Source organism: Xenopus laevis, chromosome 1S (genome assembly GCF_017654675.1).
Source record: "Xenopus laevis strain J_2021 chromosome 1S, Xenopus_laevis_v10.1, whole genome shotgun sequence".
Classification (NCBI taxonomy): Eukaryota; Metazoa; Chordata; class Amphibia; order Anura; family Pipidae; genus Xenopus; species Xenopus laevis.
In genome coordinates, this window is record NC_054372.1 from 176,148,602 (window position 1) to 176,169,554 (window position 20,953).

Below are 20,953 nucleotides of genomic sequence, written 5' to 3' on the forward strand. Positions count from 1 at the left end.
CCTTTTCTACTTTTTCAGCTTTGAATGGCTGACCCCATGGCTACACAACAGCTTGTTTATATAAACTATAGTTGTTTTTATGAAGCAAACACATCAGTTTCACCAGCACAGGGCAACAGTACATTATATTGTCATTCCTTTAGAATGCTTTAATTTTTTTGACTTACTGTTCCCTTAACCCCAGCCCTGGCTGTATGAGTAAGTGCAAATGTCCTATACAGAGATGCTGTGCTGCTTTGATTAAAATTACCCTAATTCTTCTTAGTATTATCCAGATTTTCCACTTCCGCAGGCTTCTCAAGCGCAGAAGTCAACAATCTAAAGCTGGGGATATAGAAAAAAAAAAATCAGTTTTGTTCAGAAAATTACCCCTCCAATACTGAATCTGACTTATTATATAGAATATCCATGTCCATATTGCTTTAAATTATCTATAAATGACACTCCCACACATTCCCCAACAAGGTTAGCAGTGGATAAATAATAACATAAAATATTTGAAAGGGAAACTTTTCCATCATAGCATCTTAATAACTTCATAATCATAACTTCATAATCAACATGGACTGATATATTAAAATGTCATCCAGTTCAAAGGGTAAATTGTGTTTAATTAAATTAATAATTATAGTTTATATCTTATATATCAATCTTTGTGTATTTTTAAACAACGCTAGGTTCTGGAGTGTGGTGTTTGTGAAGATATCTTTTCACTGCAAGGAGATAAAGTTCCACGTTTGCTGCTGTGCGGCCATACTGTGTGCCATGACTGTCTCACGCGTCTCCCTCTTCATGGCAGAGCCATACGTTGTCCATTTGATAGACAAGCTACTGAACTAGGTAAGATTGTCTTCATCAATAAGACTCTAATAATAATAACTCTATTTTATAGGGGTGGTTCACCATTAACTTTTAGTATCTAAAAAAACCAATGCTCTGTAAGGCTACAAATTTATTGTTATTACTTGTTTTTCTATTCGGGCCTCTCCTATTCATTTTGTTCAAATCAGTGCATGGTTGCTAGGGTAATTTGGATTTCTGAAATTGCAAATTGGAGAGCTGCTGAATAAAAAGCGGAATAACTCAAAAACCACAAATAATAAAAAAAGAAAACCCGTTGCAAATGCTTTCAGAATATCACTCTCTACATCACAATAAAAGTTAACTCAAAGGTGAACAACTCCTTTAAGGGGGGGTTATATAAAGCAAGATATTGCTACTTCCCATTTACTGCAAGCTACCCTGCACTTAGCTGTTCACTGAAAAACAAATGAGTACTTGTTGACTCATTACTTTAGGACTCTGGGGGCCTATTGTTTGGGAACCTGCTGTTTCAGAGTGCTGAGAACCATTTAATGTATGCATTCTTCTTCCTTCAGCATGTACAGAACTGGGACCTGTGATGTGTAGTGCTTGAAAACGGAGGTTTTGTGGATTATTCTTTCTTTAATTTGAAGCAACATGCCTTATGATCGTTAAAATAAGCATTCAAACATACAGGCCCGGATTGGTGGGAAGGCCACAAAGGCCCGGGCACATGTTCAGGGATGGCATGCTGCCCAGCCACATCTATATTTCTGGACACTGGGAGCGAGGTTATAGAGCAGGGGTGCCCAAAAGGTAGATCGGGATCTACCAGTAGACCTTTAGCTGGTGATCAGTAGATATCAAAACACTGTCAACAAATAGCTTGTTTAAAGCACCCTCCTGTTTCATTATTGTCATTCAGATATTTATTCTGTTAAAGGAGAAGGAAAGGCTAAAATGAAGTAAAGCTCTGTCAAAAGCTCTGTCAAAAAGCTCTGTCAAAAGAAACACCACATTTCTTTCCTTCTATTGTGTACACATGGGCTTCTGTATCAGACTTCCTGTTTTCAGCATAAACCTCCAGGGCAGGCCTTGGGCATGCTCAGTTTGCTCCTCTACCCCTCCCTCCTCCCCTCTCTGCTGTAATCTGAGCCCAGAGCAGGGAGAGACTCAGGCAGGAAGTGATGTCACACCAACCTAATATGGCCGCTGCTATCGTAAAGAAACAGAGAGAGCTTCTAGAGCTGTTTACTCCAGTATGGTAAAGCATTCTACAGAATAAATAGTGTTATAGCTTGCACTATTGCGGTTAATCTATTGGCAATAAACTGCTTTGCTAGCTTTCCTTCTCCTTTAAGGTTACATAAGAAATATAGCAATAATGTTCTCATAAATTATTATTTAAGTAATATTCTCCATGGAACAGAATGCTAACAATATTTTATGGATGTATGTGGATTATGGATGTGGATGGGACAACATCACTAAGGGGCAGATTTATCAAGAGTTGAATTCAAAATTCGAATTTTAAAGTTTTTGTTATGGTAAAAACTGGCAAATTCGACTAGGGAGTTATTCAAATTCGATTAGGATTTTTCCAAAAATTCGAATTTGATTTTCGAGATTTATCATACTCTGGCCCAAATTACATTGTTTGCCACCTGAAACCTGCCGAATTGCTGCTTAAATCAATGGGAGCCATCCATTGATCAATTCTGAGTTGTTTGCAGCCTTCCTGACATTCAAGTTTTTTTTGGAGAAAAAACTCAAATCGAGTTTTTAAAACTCAAATCAAATTCAATATGAGTTTTCAGGACGATTTAATTCATCCGAGTTGAAAAATTTAATTTTTTTAAATAAATTTCGATTGGTCGAAGTTCGAGTTTATGGGAGTTTTTAAAAACTCACATGAATTCTAAATTCGACCTTTGATAAATGGCCCTCCCCAAGTAGACCCCGCATTAGTAAAGTATGGGCACTCCTGTTATAGAGGGAGCAATGGAACCAACTGCAATAGTTGAAATATTAAGTAGGGGACTCCGCGTTGGCCAGCCTAAGCAAATCCGGGACTGCAAACATAAAGACCAAACAGTGTTGTCACTATTATGGATACAGTGCGCTAGTTTAGTTACTATCAAGTACTAGGTATTGCCTTATTATTGCAGAAAAGCTAATTAGTAAAAACTACAAATCATTTGTTTAAATATTTTGTAAATGTCTTGTTCCTATACAGGAGACTCTGGTGTTTGGGGATTAAAGAAAAATTTTGCTTTACTTGAACTGCTGGAACGGTTACAGAATGGTGCCAGTAGTCAGTGTAGCACTGTAGAGGAGGCAATAGGAGGATCTGGAGAGGTAATACTGATCGCTGTCATTGGATAGTAGATATGTTGTATACCTGTAAATGTTTTATGTGTAATAGATGGACCTGTTCTAAGACGCTTTTCATTTAGTCTTTGTAATTCATATGGTATGATTTTAATTACTGGCCAGTCTGCTGCTAGTTTCTGACCTGAAACTAAAAATTTAGTTGTTGAATTTACACACCTGGCAACTTGGGTTGTCTAGTAATACACCATTTTGACTCCCAAACTGCTGTTTGGTCACTACAGTATTGAAGCCCTAGCAACCAGATGGCAGTTAACACTCCAAGACTAGGAATTGCAGAAAAAAATGTAAATGTAAAACACAAAAAATACTTTTTTGCAAAATCTGTTAAAATACAAATATCTACATCATACTAAAAGTTCATTTTAATGTGAACTACCCCATTAAGTAGAACTCAAGCAACTATTTGTGAGCGAATGTACTGCAGCCCATTTACACCAGGAGAGCCCCTCCTGTACATAAGAACACCTCTCGTCCTGATAACATAACGCACGGAGAGTACCATGTTGAGTTTCCTTTTAGGAAACCTCTAAGCTGACAGTAAGTAAGAGCTTTCTGCACACAACAAACTATATTAAAAATTAATATTTGAGTATCTATAAATAACACTCTGATCCACTGGTGTCTTTTTTTTATTTTTACAGGAAAACTATACCCCCTGAACAATGTAGGTCTCTATAATAATAGTATATTGCATAAAACAGCTCATATGTAAAACCCTGCTTCAAAATAATATACCTTTTTAGTAGTATGTTTCATCGGGTAATCATAAATAGAAAATTGCCATTTTAAAAAATAAGGGCCAACCCCTAGGATTCAGGGTGCACACAAACAAATCAAACAAAACAAACATGTTAGGTCACATGAGTCAATTAACAGACAGAGTTCTGTCTTTTGCTTCCACACTTCTTCCTGTGGGTTTTTTTGTTGTTTTTTTTAGAATAAAATCCGAATTTTCAGTGAAAAAAAACATGAATAAAAAAAAAAGTCAGAATCTAAAAATCCGGCATCTCAGACCTGCCAAGATTGCATGTAAGTCAATGGGAGAAGTTCCAAAAATATTAGGGATGCACCGAATCCAGGATTCGGTTCAGGATTCAGCCAGGATTCAGCCTTTTTCAGCAGAATTCAGCCGAATCCCTCTGCCTGGCTGAACGAATCCAAATCCTAATTTACATGTGGGGAGGGAAATTGAAGGACTTTTTGTCACAAAACAAGGAAGTAAAAAATGGTTTCCCCTTCCCACCCCTAATTTGCATATGCAAAGTAGGATTCAGTTCGGTATTTGGCCGATTCTAAAATAGTGGATTCAATGCATCCCTAAAAAATATCTAGGTCTGAGCCGGGTTTTGTGCAATAATCCATAGATTTTGTGGGTTTTCAGGCAAAAATCTGATGAAAAATCCAAAAAATTCGTACGATTTATTTTTTTCACAATTATATAGAGTTTTTTCCCGCACAGAAAATTTTCGGGAAAGTGTATTGATAAATAAAGAGAATTTGGTCGGAGTAGTTTTTAGAAAATATTGAGATAAATTCAGACTTTGATAAATGGGCCTCTAAATATTTAGACTATAAGCTTGTAGAAGGATTGGTTAATAAGCAGCAGTGTTTGTTTGCTTTCATTCTGTAGAGCATTGTGCGATGTGATGAAGACGAAGCCCACATGGCATCTGTGTACTGCACAGTCTGTGCGACCCACCTCTGTGCTGACTGCTCATTGCATACACATTCCACTAAAACACTGGCCAAGCACCGACGTGTACCTTTAGCTGACAAGCCTTATGAAAAGACTCTGTGCTCACAGCACCAAGTCCATGCTATCGAGTTTGTATGTTTGGAAGATGGCTGCCAGACCAGTCCCCTCATGTGCTGTGTCTGCAAAGAATATGGAAAACATCAAGGACACAAAGTAGGTTTCAGGAGAAGAACTGTAGATGTATCAAAGAGACGTCATTGTGAGAAAATACACATTTATTATTAATTGGAGGGCTGCAAAGCTAGGTGTCTGAAATTAAGGCTGATTGCATGTGTGTACCTTGTTAGAGGCTACTGTAGAGCAATTTAAGCTTCATGTACCTATGTGAAAGCACAGGAATTTTAACTAACCACAGAACACCCCAAATCAAGTGTTCATTGCAGACTTATTAATGAGGCCTACCATATGCTTTTCATATTCACTTTTACATCTTCTGTTTAAAAGATAAGTAAACCTGTGAAAATGAGTGAATGAAAAATTGATGAGGGGGGTATTCTAAGCACTTTTGTAATTTACATTCATTAAATTTTTTTTTTTATTCCAAGATATTAAAGGAGAATTCAACCTGTAACTAAAAAAAACCCTACCCCCCTCATTATAAAACCCTACTTAGATCCCCCCCCAGCCTAGCTGCCCCCCCCCCCGGGGAAATGCCCCAAACTTTTTACTTACCCCTTGTTGCAGACTCAGGGTTCGCAGTTCAGCCCAGCCATCTTCCGGATCTTCGGTAAGCTGAGACTCAGACCAGCGCAGTTGGAGCAATTTAGCGGTTTATGACAACTGCACATGCGCCGAAATGGACAATTGCTGAAGCGCCGGAAGAAGACACGAAGACCTGGAAGATGGCTGCGGTGAACTGCGATCCCTGAATCTGCACCGAGGTAAAAAGTTAGGGGCATTTTCCTGGGGGGCAGCTAGGCTGGGGGGGGGGGGAGGGATGGGGGTCTACGTAGGGTACGGGGGTAGGTTTTTTTTTTTTGAGTTACGGGTTGATTTCTCCTTTAAGGGATACACGTACTGCTGAAATGAATGAGTTAAGTTTTAACAGCGCCACCTGCTGGTCAGTTTCTGACCACTCTGACCACCAAGTAGTCAAGTGAGTTGTCAGGAGAAATAAAGAAAGAAAGAGGCTGCTCTGATGCTTTTCTGCTTAGGAAAGATGTGAGAAAGGTTTTTAATTTTTACTTATCCTTAAATAAACGCATCAGTTCAAGCCATAGAACATCTGCTGCCAGCATCTTGGCCCACTTACCCCATCTGCACTATTTTTCTGTCATTTAATGTCAGTAGCCTGAAATTGTAATTTCACCCTACAACCTTTCCCACCAATCATATATTTGGTATTAAAGGCAATTCCAACAAAGCGCCAGCTTGCATTTATGCTGCTATATTGCTGTAATATCTATATTCACTATACCCTTACACAGAACAACATATTATGCAGTTAGTAGTGTAATTAAATAATATTATAATGAGAGTTATATGTACCTTTGTCTTTTTAAGCATGCTGTTCTGGAAACGGAAGCAAGCCAGATCCGTGCTTCTATTTTGGACATGGCACACTGTATAAGGACATTCACAGAGGAGATCTCTGAGTACTCCAGGAAACTGACTGGCATTGTTCAGCTGATTGAAGGAGGCGAGCAGATTGTAGAAGATGGCATTGGAATGGCTCACACAGAACATGTAATTATTTTTGTTTTTTTATTAAGGGTTTTAACTTCACGTTTTTTAAAAAAAAAAAAATGTATTGCTGAATTAAGTGGTATTTGATTATTGCGCTGTATGAGAGCCTAAAGCCATAAAACCTCTATAAAATTTATATATATATATATATATATATATATATATATATATATATATATATATATATATATATATATATATATATATATACACACACACACACACCGGTATATGACTCTCCTGAAGACGGCCCCAGTTAAGGAGCCGAAACGTTTAGACTAAAACTTCACCTTTATTTTTCAAAATTAAGTCCTTGGAGTGCGGCTTGTTTGTTCACTGCATTCTAATGTGTTGACCAGCACCCAGGCAGCTGTGGATTGTTAAGAGTGCACCAGCTAAGCGTATTGAATATATATAGAGAGAGAGAGAGAGATTTATTTTATTTTTTTCCCATGGAGCACGATCGAGTCTGGCCAAAATGAGAAAATATCTGCTAATTTGTTGAGAGGATCTGTGTATGGCAACACTAAAAAAATACAGTTTAAACAGTTCTAAACATGATGACTCCATTTAATTTTTCATCTATCTGGGTTGCAGGGTTGCAAAGCAATATACAGGCAATTCAGACCAGGATCAGAGGTCGTGTTTCAGTTTCAGCTGTACAGACAGACAGCAACCATCATTTGACTGAAAGAATGTAGATAGACACACGAATAGAAAGAACTATATTCTTTTATGCAGGTAGAAAAAGTGTTTATCACACTTTTAAAATGTATTCATTTGTTCAGCTCTAAATTAATAGAACCCATTGTTTTTAGGCTTCAGTTAATGACATTATACTCCTTTAATATAAATATTTTTGCTGTCCCTCTTTTTATTTCCAAAATGTTGTGAGGTATGCCATCACACTAATTATTTTTGCATAGAATTATTATTCTCTATACATAGGGGGTTATTTATTAAAGTCAGAATGCTAAAAACTCGAAAAATTCAAGATTTTTTACTATAACATCCGAATTATTACCAAATTTTTCGAGATATAGTAAACTCAGAGGCTGCAAAAAGTCAAAATCTGAAAAATCCGCCATCTCAGACCTGCCGAGTCAATGGGAGAGATCCCTAATCTATTTGGAAGTTTCTGTAGTCTGTCCTGGAGTTAGCCTGAAAAAGGCAAAAATTCGAATAATTTGGTCTTTTTGGGAAAAAAAAGTGAATCGGGTTTTCACTTGGTTTTATCGAGTTTTTCCGTGATCCGATTAGATCATGTTTTTTTAATAATAAATAAAGTCAAATTGTGGATTCTAGTTTGGTCGCATTTATTTAAAAAAAATCTGATACATTCGGATTTTGATAAATAACCCGGACAATGTTCAATATCAGTAGCAAAAAGCATGTGTCTAAGGCATTGATACACTTGGTTTAAACATCTCATGATCTCATATTATGATTTGAATAGGTTTCAGGAACTGCGGAGAATGCCCGCTCCTGTGTTAGGGCCTATTTTTCCGACCTACATGAAACACTTTGCCGTCAGGAAGAAATGGCCCTCAGTGTCGTCGATGCACACGTGAGAGAACAGCTAATGTGGCTTCGGCAGCAACAAGAAAACATGACTATTCTCTTGTCTGAAGTGTCAACTGCTTGTCTGCACTGTGAGAAGGCTTTGCAGCAGGTATCTATCACTTGTGGGCATTCGGAGCATGCTTTGCTAAAGGATTCTAAGGAAACTCTTTGCTGCAAAATTACACAGATACATATGTTTTCAATCAACCATAATAACAAAACACTCTTTTGGGCTTTACATTTAAATGCATTCATTAATCATAAAACAGAATCATACATTGGTTACTGCACATAACATGTTAGCAGCTTGTACAGAATATGCCAGTAACAGGCATATAGAACTAGTTCCAAGACCCCAGCATTTTCACTAATTTATAATAGACCACAAGCAAGAGCAGGAGCTTTTCTGTAACTTATGGAGATGGTAATTTGACCGGTTCTGAAAAAATTATATATATATATATATATATATATATATATATATATATATATATATATATATATATATATATATATATATATATATATATATGTATGTATGTATATATAATACAGATTTATATATTACAGAATAAATATATTTATCTTTTTTCCCTATTAGTAACATTGGGATCATCCATCATTTTTACCGACCAGGCCGGTAAAATACCGGCCAGGTGGCGAACCTAATCCCTATAAATGTTGGTGCAGCAATTAGCTATGCCATTTTACTTACAGATAAATAGAGACTAGGGGGCCCATTTACTAACCGTTGAATTGAGATTTTTTTCCCCCACGAATCTCAAAAAAATTGTGTTTTTACTATGTTTCTAAAAAGTTCTAAAAAATGTTTTAAAGGACCCGTAGCAGCTAACTTTTTCTAAAAAAAATTTTTTAGTATGCTATGAAAAGAAGACACCAACACATATTAAACTTTAAAATCGCTAAGTCTTTATTAAGAAATAACTTACTGAAACTCTGTTTGCGCTCCTCTTCAGAAACAGTGACGACAGGGCGACGATCCGTCGTGCGGCGCTCAATTTCTCCTCCCTGGCTATCTCCTATAAGAAAGGCAGGGAGGAGAAATGGAGCGCTGCACGATAGAACGCCAAAACGCCCTTTTCTGAAGAGGAGCAAAGCGGAGTTTTGGTAATTATTTCTTAATAAAGACTTAGCGACTTTAAAGTTTAATATGTGTTGGTGTCTTTTTTTCGTAGCATACTAACAATTTATTTTTACATTTTTTTTTATCTGTTACTGGTCCTTTAAGTGCAAAAAATTACAAAAAAAAAAACGTTTAATACTTTGCTATGTAAAAGTTGTCGAGGTCTGATCGAAGTTGATGAGATCAGCGCTGATCTTATTGGACTGCTTTCAATCAAACTGGACTTTTAGGAGTTTTCTGTTTTTCTTTTAGGAATTATCAGAAAAACTTTATTTTTTTTGGCGGTATTTGTATTTTTTTAAGGTCTCATTCAGAGCTTTTTTTCATTCGCATTTTTAAGTTTTTGGATCTTTTAACAAATTTGTGGTTGTAGAGTGTGCGAGATTAATCGTGGTTAAAAAACCTATACATCTACTCAAATCCGCCCTGTAATAATTAAGCCTCCAAGTATCAGAATGTTATGTGACCCATATTCTGCCCCAGGATGACTGCAGAGTGGTTCTAGCCAAGCAGGAGATCACTCGACTTCTAGAGACTCTACAGAAACAACAGCAGCAGTTTACATCGCTTGCAGATCACATCCAGATGGACTCCAGTATCCCCGTCACATTCACAAAGGTAAGTAGTAATCTATGAAATGTGGCTGTCTGTGGGCAAATTAAACATAACTTAGGGCATTCCTGTTGCATGTATAAGAAACCTGCAGTAAAGACATTTCATATGATATATTGCAGACACTATACAGATCGCTCTGCAGTAAAAAATACAGGCTGGGTAAGATTTTTGGAATGTTCTGCCGCAGTATGGGGGATGGGGGGAAGTTCAAAGTACAGTACAAAGTACAGTTACATACTACAGGAATGCTGGCCTATTGGGTGTGTTTTTTAATAAATGAATTTAAATAAAATGTGTTCTCAAGTTACCCAGATAAACTACATGCTTCAATCTAACAGTAACATTAAATTTTATTTTCAATTTTATTCGTTAGTATACAACAAAAAAAAACAAAACACAAAGAAAAATTAAACGTTGAAATCGCTAAGTCTTTATTAAGAAATAACTTACTGAAACTCTGCTTGCGCTCCTCTTGAGAAAAGGCGATCCATCGTGTGGTGCTCGATTTCTCCTCCCTGTCTTCCTTATAGGCGATAGCCAGGGAGGAGAAATCGAGTGCCGCACGATGGATCATCAACCTGTCAACTTTTCTGAAGAGAAGCACAAGTGGAGTTTAGGTAAGTTATTTCTAAATAAAGAAAGTTTCATTTGTCTTTGTGGTTTTTTTGTTGTATACTAACAAATTTATTTAAAATAAATTTTATGTTACTGGTCCTTTAACTATTAAGATTGAAGTTGTCACATGATCCCAAAACAACTTCCGAGAGGACAAAAAAATGGTTCAACACGCCCAGTGTCATTGTGCAAACAAAGTGAATAGACCTTCTCCTATGTCACTTGCCTCTTGTTGCTCCAAAGTACTAACTAAAATAGATTAAAGGAAAACCATACCCCTCAAACAATATAGATCTCTATAAAATATATTGCATAAAACAGCTCAGGTGTAAAACCCTGCTTCATGTAAATAAATCATTTTCATAATAATATACTTTTTAGTAGTATGTGCCATTGGGTAATCATAAATAGAAAATTGCCATTTTAAAATAATAAGGGCCGCCCCCTGGGATCTAAGGATTCACTGTGCACACAAACAACCCATACATGTTAGGTCACATGAGCCAATTAACAGAGTTCAGGCTTTTGCTTCAACACTTCTTCCTGTTACAGTCAGAGCTGCAGTATTTCTGGTCAGGTGATCTCTGAGGCAACACACCGACCATCATGAAATGTTGGTTCAAGGCAAGAGATGCATAAGGGCAACATTTACTTAAATTTATATGCCTGTTGTAATAATTACTCTGTGCATTTGACAGCTATGAAAATGCTTTCTACTGTTGTAGGAAATTAACTAAAACTACGTACACAGCAAGATCTGCTTATTTGGGAAGGCTGCAAAATGACTGGTTCTTTGTCCTATCGCTGCCCTTCAATGCCTCTATTTTTGTCCTTTTTATGTTCTTTGACTTTCACCTGCTACTCCCCATTGCAGTTTACTATCTCAAATTGTGGCCTACTCAGTCCTTGCCTACTTAGCTTCATCCCAGCATCCCTGTAGTCCTGTTCAGAGTTCTTATATTTATCTCTTATCATTGTTAATTGTTGGGCCTGTTCTGTCCCTCCAGCCATGAAGGATCTCCTGCCAGACACATGGAAACATTTCTGTCCTCCTGGCCCAATATTCTGTTGGTCAGATATTGCACAGTGTATGTAAACAACTAGACTGCTCTGATCCTTCAGCCCCACCATATTGTTTGTTCAGAAGACTCACAGGTGGTCATACAAATCTATCAGAAATATCTGAGTTGTATGTTTAAGTAGGCCTGCTCATGGCCAGGTTTACTTTCTTGTCAAACTTTGTAAAAGTAATGGAGGAAAATGTTTTAGAAAATTGAAATATTTGTATTTTGTCCTTTAATTTTTAGGATAATAGAGTTCATATCGGCCCAAAAATGGAAATCCGGGTTGTGACATTGGGATTAGATGGAGCAGGAAAAACTACCATTTTGTTTAAGCTAAAACAAGACGAGTTCATGCAGCCCATCCCAACAATTGGTACGTAGTGTCTGCCATCCATAGGCTGGTCTCAAAGGAAAACATCTATATCCAGAGCCTGTGAGATAAATATACCTGGTTATGAACTTTACCAATGCATGCAGGGCAACACTGCATTATATTTGTATTACTTTAAAACACTTTTTTGATATCACTGTTCCTTTAACTCTCTGAGAACAATGGCACCTTCACCTGTGCTAAAGGATATTCAGCATTTCTACTTGCTCTATAGGGGGCACAAAAAATTACTTATGACAGGCTTTGCTTACTACTGTGATAACAGTTTGTTTTACTATTCCATTTTCTATTCTGAATGTTTATCGCTTTACAGAAATGTTGTTTGTTTTATAGGTTTCAACGTCGAGACTGTTGAATACAAAAACCTGAAGTTTACAATTTGGGATGTTGGCGGCAAACACAAACTTAGGCCGTTGTGGAAACATTATTACCTTAATACCCAAGGTGAGGACGTCTAGTTCTGCTAAGTGCTGTGGTCTCATTCTGTTCAGCAGATGTAATACTGACCACATTAAAGGAGAAACAAACCTTGAAGTTAAAAAAAAAAAACCCTCCCTCCTCCCTTCCAGCCTAGCTGCTACCCCGGGCAAATGCCCGTAAGTCTTTACTTACCCCTCGGGGCAGATTGTGTCCAACGGAGTTCATGGGCGCCATCTTCAGCCACTTCGGTAATTTTCAGGTCTTCTCCCGGAGCTTCGGCAATTTCCATTATTATAGGGCATGCGCAGTTGTCACAAAACAGAAAATTGCTCCATCTTCACATGCGCCAATACGGCATTTACTTCCCGAAGATTACTAAAGAGAAGAAGATGGAGGTTTGCTTCTCCTTTAACAGTTGTTCCATTCATCATATGATTTATGAATTATGCAGATATGCCGTTCCTAAATATTTTTGCAGCAGTATTTGCTACATAAGCTCCCTTATCAGTATAAGAAATTGGCTTTTTTTTGGTATCGTCTGGTAACAATATTTAGTATTTGTTAGGTTAGTGTTAGGCCATAAACCCGGGAGCTTTTCACTTAGAGGCAGATTAATCACGGGTCAGATTTCGAATCCATGTGAGGTTTTTTTTTTTAAACTTGCATGAATTCGATTTTACTCGAAATTCAGTTGGTGGGTTATATATTAAAAAAAATGAATATGTAAAACTCGGACCCGGAAACTCGAGTGGAATTCGAATTCGACCAAACTCGAATTTGAGTTCTTTCTCTGAAAAAAAACTCAAATGTCAGGAAGGCTACAAACATCTTCAAATTGGTCAGTGGACCTCTCCCATTGACCTATACATGATTTTGGCAGGTTTTAGGTGGCAAATAGTCGAATTTGAATTCTTAAAGGGCCAGACTTTGATAAATCTCAAAAATTGAATTCAAATTTTTTTAAAAATTCAATTCGAGTTTCACTAGTCGAATTTGAGAGTTTAGACCATAAAAATAATTAGAAACTTTGAATATTCAATTCGACCCTTAATTAGTCCTGGCCCATTTCACCTCATCACATATTTAATGCTCTTTTGAATCCCTGTGGTTATGTGCCCAGTAGAACTAATGCTCAAGATTATTTTTTTCTGCATTCATTGTTCATTTTCCTGTCCATAATTCAAAAACCCAGGGAAGTTAATGTAATGAACTTGGTTGGATGCTGTGCAAAACACCTCACTGGCAAATGTAGCGTAGCACTTATATGGGTATGAGACTTAAAGGGGAACTATTGCGAAAATTAAAATTTTATATTAGCTTCAGCATACTGAAATAAGAAACTTTCTAAATACAGTCAATTAAAAATTCTGTACCGTTTCTGAAATAATCAAGTTTATCTTCACTATTCCTCTCTTAGTATGTTTCTCCTCATTCTGTCTTCATTCAGGAGTTGGGTGTCAGATGAATGATCCAATATATCTTATATAGGGGCTCCCTTTCCTAGTATTAGAGCTCACTAATAAAATCACCAGACATCATGTCTCTCTACATGCGGAATTTGTACAAATGGCAGTTATTTTGTTTGTACTGAAATCAGTTATTATATAACATATCATGTATATATATGATATGTATTATAATACATATCATTTATTAAAGCTCACTCAAATAACTGTACTCAAATTTCAGTACACACAAAATATAACAAAATAACTGCCATTTGCACAAATTCTGCATGTAGAGAGACAGGATTTCTGGTGATTTTAATAGTGAGCTCTAATACATCAGCTAGGAAAGGGAGCCCCCTATAAGATATATTGGATCATTCATCTGACACCCAACTCCTGCATGAAGGAAAATATAAGGATGGAATAAACAGCTTCAAAGGCAGTAATTTCAAACTGCAAGTGCTTTCTTTATTTAGCAGTGTAAACACTGCATGAAGACAGAATGAGGAGAAACAGATGCTGAGAGAGGAACAGTGAAGATAAACTTGATTATTTCAGAAACAATGCTGAATTTTTAATTGATTGTATTTAGAAAGTTTCTTATTTCAGTGTGCTGAAATATAAAATTTTCATTTTCGCGATAGTTCCCCTTCAACTTTGATTGGTAGATACTAATTTCTCAGGTATACAAAGGTGGGAACTGTTTATTATACATATCTGTCTGTCCATATGTACTGATAACAGGCTCTGCCTTCTATCATCCCTGAATCATTGAAGGAAAAACCAACCTGGATATAGTATCAGGATGCAGGACCATTAGGACTGAGTTTAGGGAAGACAGAATCATTATTTGATAAGTGGATAACAATTAATGGCATGTACATTAGGGATGCCTGAGCTTTGTTTTTAAAAGGCCAGTTTCTGCTATCCTCTAGCAAGTAAATGATGGCAGTAGTAGTTGTCAAACTGAATGGTACCCCGCAGTACCATTATGACATATGTATATCTGTAAATGACCATGTATTTTTTTCTCATGCTTAAAGCCTGTGCCATTGTGCTTGTTTACAATATCATTACTCCCCAATACTCACGCCTCTATGTCTGTGGCCCATGTGCAGCGGTGGTGTTTGTGATTGACAGCAGTCACCGGGAGAGAGTCACAGAAGCACACAGTGAACTTGCCAAGCTGCTCACTGAGAAGGAACTGCGTGATGCTCTGCTGCTAATATTTGCCAATAAACAGGTAAGGACATAGATGTAAAAAGGAAAGGTTAAAGGGTAACTATTGCCAAAATGAAAATTTAATATAAGCTTCACCATACTGCAATAATACATTTTCTAAATGTAATCAATTAAAGGAAAACTATGCCCCCAAAGTGAATATTTAAGCAATAGAGAGTTTATATCATTTTACGTGGCATATGAAAGAATCTTACCAAACTGGAATATATATTTTAATAAATATTGCCCTTTTACATCTCTTGCATTGAACCCCCCTTTTGTGATTGTCTGTGTGCTGCCTCAGAGATCACCTGACCAGAAATACTGCAGCTCTAACTGTTAATTATCTGTCTGTTAATTGGCTCATGTGACCTAACGTATGGTTTGTTTGTGTGCACCGTGAATCTAAGATCCCAGGGGCGGCCCTTATTTTTTTAAAATGGCAATTTTCTATTTAGCTTTACCCAATGGCACATACTACTAAAAAAGTATATTATTATGAAAATGGTTCATTTACATGAAGCAGGGTTTTACATATGAGCTGTTTTATGCACTCAAAACGAACTAGATTCGAATTTGAAAAACTTTTTTTTTTCTGAAAAAAATGCGAATGTCAGGAAGGCTGCAAACATCACCAAATTGATTCCTGGACCTCTCCAATGGACTTCTCAAGTAGTTTTGCAGGTTTTAGGTGGTGAATAGTCTTATTCGAGTTTTGAAAGGGCCAGTGTACGATAAATCTCGAAATTCGAATTAGAACTCAGATCAAGTTTAGATAGTTCACAATTCGAATTTGAGAGTTTTGACCAAAAATAAATGTAGAGAATTCGAATTTTCATTTCGACCCTTAATAAATCTGCCCCTAAATGTAAAGATTTGAGCTGATAAGTCAATAGCTTACAAGTGGGTGCAATTTGCGCCTGCAATATAAGGGAACATGGGCAGGACATGGGCAGGACATGGGCATATGATTAACCCTTACAATACCTATAGGCCCAATATGCATAGATAGACTTGCACTTACTGGCTGTTCAGTACAGAACTGCCTTGTGCCAGAGCATGCTGGGTGCCCCTTTAAAGGAGAAGGAAAGGTTAAAACTAAGTAAGCCTAAGAAAGGTCCACCTAAATACACCAGTAAACCCTCAAAGTAATGCTGCTCTGAGTCCTCTGTCAAAAGAAACACAGCATTTCTTTCCTTCTATTGTGTACACATGGGCTTCTGTATCAGACTTCCTGTTTTCATCTTAAACCTCCTTGCCCCGGGCAAGAGCATGCTCAGTTTGTTCCTCTCCTCCCTCCTCTGCTGTAATCTGAGCCCAGAGCTATAAGTGAGCAGGGAGAGACTCAGGCAGTAAGTGATGTCATACCGAGCTAATACAGCAGCTCCTATCCTAAACAAACAGAGCTTCTAGAGCTTTTTACTCAGGTATGGTAAAACATTCTACAGAATAAATATAGCATTCTAGCTTGCACTATTGCAGCTAATCTATTGGCAATAAAATGCCTCCATAGCTTTCCTTCTCCTTTAATCTGGCTGTGCCTTTTGCTGGTCTAAAGGGCAGTTTTATAGTGAGAACATGTCCTTAAATCAGGCTAAGTATATATTGTTGTGGGAATTCACCAGAAACAGGAGATCAAGTGTGAAGTTTATTGACACAAGTTGCGTGGATTCTGTACTCTCAAGATGCAGAACAAAGAACAAGGTAGGGGTTTTAGACTCCTTCACACAACACAGCGTTACAAGATAGAAAAACAGTGATGATGAAACAATGGTGCAGGAGCAGTACATAGGAACCTTGAAGGAACTGTACCTCGCAGTAGAGTCCTGCAGCGGGTTGGTTGCGGGTAGAAGTTCCGGGTGCGGGTATAGACGCGGGTCTTCTCAATACAGGTTTGCGGGTCGGGCCGCGGGTCTTCTCAATAGCGATTTTTACTCCTTTTTTCTGATCACACCTACTTCTGATGATGTCACTTCTGGTTTACAATGACAGCACTTCCTGTTTTACTCCTTTTTTTCTGATCACGCCTACTTCCCATGATGTCACTTCCGTTTTACGAAAGCACTTGCTGATTCTTGATGGTCAGCGGGTCCGGGTTGCGGATAAGGTACTTGCGGGTCGGGTAGTGAGTCCAAGCGGGTAAGAATGCGGTTTGCGGGTCCGGGTTGCGGATTGCAGGTTGCGGGTACGGGTTCCAAAAAATGGACCCGCGCAGGACTCTACCTCGCAGTCGGGCCCCACAACCATAAAACAATGGAACCGTACATAGTACTGACAAGACCCCGCTCTTGAGATGTTACACCAGTGGTGCTGCTGTGAAGAGGTCATTTGTAACCGCTTCACTGTGTCCTTGATGGTCGACTTAGAACAGAACTGACTACTGAAGGGGGACATGAGCAAGGAGGACTCTGTGTATTCTGAGTCAGGCCTACTAAACAAAAGTTAACCCTTACAGTAAATTTAACCATTACAATATTATAACTACGCATTGTTTGTAGTGATTGCTAGTTTTCTTTTCTTTATCTGCATAAATGAGCATTTCGGGAACTTCATATTGAACAAAACTATTCTGTCTGCTTCTCTACACAGGATGTCACCGGTTCCCTGTCAGTGGAAGAAATGACTGAGCTCCTGAGTCTTCACAAACTGTGCTGTGGCCGCAGCTGGTACATACAGGGCTGTGACGCCAGGAGTGGGATGGGGCTTTATGACGGACTCGACTGGCTCTCAAGGCAACTGGTGGCAGCTGGTGTGCTTGATGTTGCCTAACCTGAGCCAAGTAATATGTGTGTGTGTGCAGCGGTTATTGACTGCTAACAGAAAGGTGGCCTGTTTGACAATAGCCTAAAGCATGTCTAACCAGTGGCCCTGTGGTTGTTGGTCTGCTGGAAGAACCACAGGTTGGTTATGGGCGACTTAAAGGAGAAACAAACCCTTAATAAAAAAAAAACCCTACCCTACACAGACCCTCCTCCCCTATCCTGGGCAAATGCCCCTAACTCATCACTCGCCCTCCGTGCAGATTGTGACCAGCGGAGTTTACGGGCACGGAGGGGAAAGTAAAGACTTTGGGGCATTTGCCCAGTGGGGCAGCTAGGCTGGGGAAGGAGGAGGGAGGGGGGTCTATGTAGGGTGGGCAGTAGGATTTTTTAACTTTAGGGTTGGCTTCTCCTTTAAAGGGCAAGTCAACCCCAAAATAAAAATGTACAGGTATAGGATCCCTTATCCGGAAACCCGATATCCAGAAAGCTCCGACTTACGGAATGGCTGTCTCCCATAGACTCCATTTTATCCAAATAATACAAATTTTTAAAAATGATTTCCTTTTTCTCTGTAATAATAAAACAGTAGCTTGTACTTGATCCCAACTAAGATATAATTAATCCTTATTGGAAGCAAAACCAACTTATTGGATTTATTTAATGTTTACATGAATTTCTAGTAGACTTAAGGCATGAAGACCCTAATTACGGAAAGATCCTTTATCCCGAGCATTCTGGATAACAGGTCCCATACCTGTACCTGAAAAAAGAAAACCTAGTCCTAAGCAAGTTTCCAATATACATTCATTACAGATTTTCAGCGCTTTAAAAGTTATTTGTAAAAACAATTGCTATTGAAAGCAGCATTCGTTTAACTCCCAGTTGTTACTTTTTAAACAATGTTGCAAAAGTCTTGGTTCCTCAGCAAAGACTGGTCTGTTTATCAGCTGCCTTGTCTTACATTGTATCAACAGTCTTAGACATCAGGGCAGAGAATAGAAAGGGACTGACGCTGCTTTCAATAGCAATACATATACATATAACTTAAAAACCATAGAAAATGTGTAATGAATGTATATCACAAAGTTGCTTAGAATAATGTTATCTTTTATTAGGCAAATTTTTATTTTGGGAATGACTTGCCCTTTGAAGAAATAACTGTATTGACTGCTAGAAAACATATCTCTTTACGTCACTTTATTATATCTAGTGCAACAACTCTCCGGACCTAGTAGTTTTTTTTTTTTTGATGCCTGACTAACTAATTAGCTAGGTGAATAATTGTTACTCTTATTTAATATGTATAACAGTCTAATGTTTACACTACACTTATAGTATTAATTTAAACGACACATTTAAGCCTTTCCCAAACTTGCCATGGAATCGTTCCATTGTAGGTTACATGTAACCCACTAACTGCTGCAGCACAGCTCAGCAATCAATGGGTTAAAGGCTGCCCCATGACCAGTCCAAATAAGGGTGTGTGTGTGTGTGTGTGGTTGGGTGGGTAGGTGTGTGAAATTTCCATCCATGCCTTCAGCTGTATTATGTCTTAAAGAGGCAGTTACAGTGTAAGTGGTGTAGCAGTAATTTAATTTAAGCTTGTGGCTTAATCAATGGAGGTGCATTAAAATCAAAAGTGGAGTCGTTGAGCAGCTTTATTTTATCTTTTGCATTGGCTTCTGTGCTGTGTGTGTTGTAGGCAACACAATGCTAATAGTGAGGCTCCAGTCCAGCAGCTTTGAGGCGTGACATAGAGGCACATATATTAAAGGTCGAATTTCCAATTCATGTGAGGTTTTTTTTTTTAACTCTATTAAAGTTAAAATTCCATTGGGGGGTTATTTGATAAAAAAAATGTAATATCTAAAACTCGCACAAATTTTACAGACTCGAAAACTCCAATTCGAATTGAATCTGACTAAGCTCTCTGAAAAAAACTCGAATGTCAGGAAGGCTAGTAACATAACAAATTGATGCCTGGACCTCTCCCATTGACTTATACATGAACTCGGCAGGTTTTAGCTGGCGAATAGTCAAATTCGAATTTTTTAAGGTCCAGCATTTGATAAACCTCGAAATTTGAATTGAAACTCAAATCGAGTTTGGATTATTCACAATTCAAATTTGAGAGTTTTGACCATAAAAAATGCGATAAATTTGAATTTGAATTTTCAATTCAACCTTTAATAAATCTGCCCCTAATAATTTATGAAATACAGCACCGCGGTATGGCATGGGGGGATCATCCTTGGTCCCAGTCATTAATATAGATCTGTACAACTACTGTGCTTTTAACTTTCCTAGTTAGGAACCTGCAGCAGCTGCACATCAACAACAAGCCTATATCAAGAGACACTATATTAAATAGATGAATAGGCAGCAGAGCAGGGTGAATGCAGCCCTGCAAGTGATACTTCCCAGCCAACCCATGCGACTCTTAGGGGGGAATTCACAAAAGTGGTGATATTGAGGCAAAAGATAAGAATGTCGGATTTCCCACCAAATTCACCAACCTGTATCTACAATTTTGTGAATTTGTCTTTTAAACAGACACTTTATAGATTTTGTCTTTTGCACGACATTTTAACGTCATTTTTTCTGAATTTGTCTTTAGCTCTTACTACACCTGTCAGTCAGCCATCACTTTCGAATTTCTGGGGCAGGGGTTTGTTTTAAGTAGGAGAATTATACATCATTTTTTTCAGGATAACCTGTGCTTTTTAAATCTGCCAACACGTTTGTGTAATTTCACTTCTGTAACAAAATATAAGGGTCTAAATTAAAAAAAATGCTATTTTGCATAATGTAGGCATTTGTATCAGAAAATCTGTTTTATTATCTTAGGTCAAGTGTCTTAGTGCTTCCAAAATAAAAAATTTAAAAATTTTACATTGCCTTTAGATAATATATTCACTGAAATTGCTAATACAGGTATGGTACCTGTTATCCAGAATGCTCGGGACCTGGGGTTTTCCGGATAATGGATCTTTCTTTAATTTGGATCTTTATACCTAAAGTCTACTAGAAAATCACGTAAATATTAAATAAACCCAATAGGCTGGTTTTG

The 20,953-nt window shown here is 37.8% G+C and overlaps 1 protein-coding gene across 3 annotated transcripts in view; it reads left to right on the top strand.

Annotated features, from left to right (window-relative positions):
• Nucleotides 1–19,527, top strand: part of trim23.S (tripartite motif containing 23 S homeolog) — a 21,767-nt gene extending 2,240 nt beyond the window's left edge. Inside the window, 11 exon segments of one of the 3 annotated variants that reach the window (NM_001093355.1) lie at nt 678–840; nt 3,041–3,162; nt 4,829–5,107; nt 6,458–6,640; nt 8,097–8,312; nt 9,831–9,965; nt 11,885–12,014; nt 12,366–12,476; nt 15,019–15,143; nt 17,711–18,022; nt 18,990–19,527. In NM_001093355.1, the coding sequence (NP_001086824.1) occupies nt 678–840; nt 3,041–3,162; nt 4,829–5,107; nt 6,458–6,640; nt 8,097–8,312; nt 9,831–9,965; nt 11,885–12,014; nt 12,366–12,476; nt 15,019–15,143; nt 17,711–17,890 (1,644 nt within the window). In that variant the 3' untranslated portion in view covers nt 17,891–18,022; nt 18,990–19,527. 3 annotated transcript variants of the gene reach the window in all.
• The last annotated feature ends 1,426 nt before the right edge of the window (nt 19,528–20,953 follow it).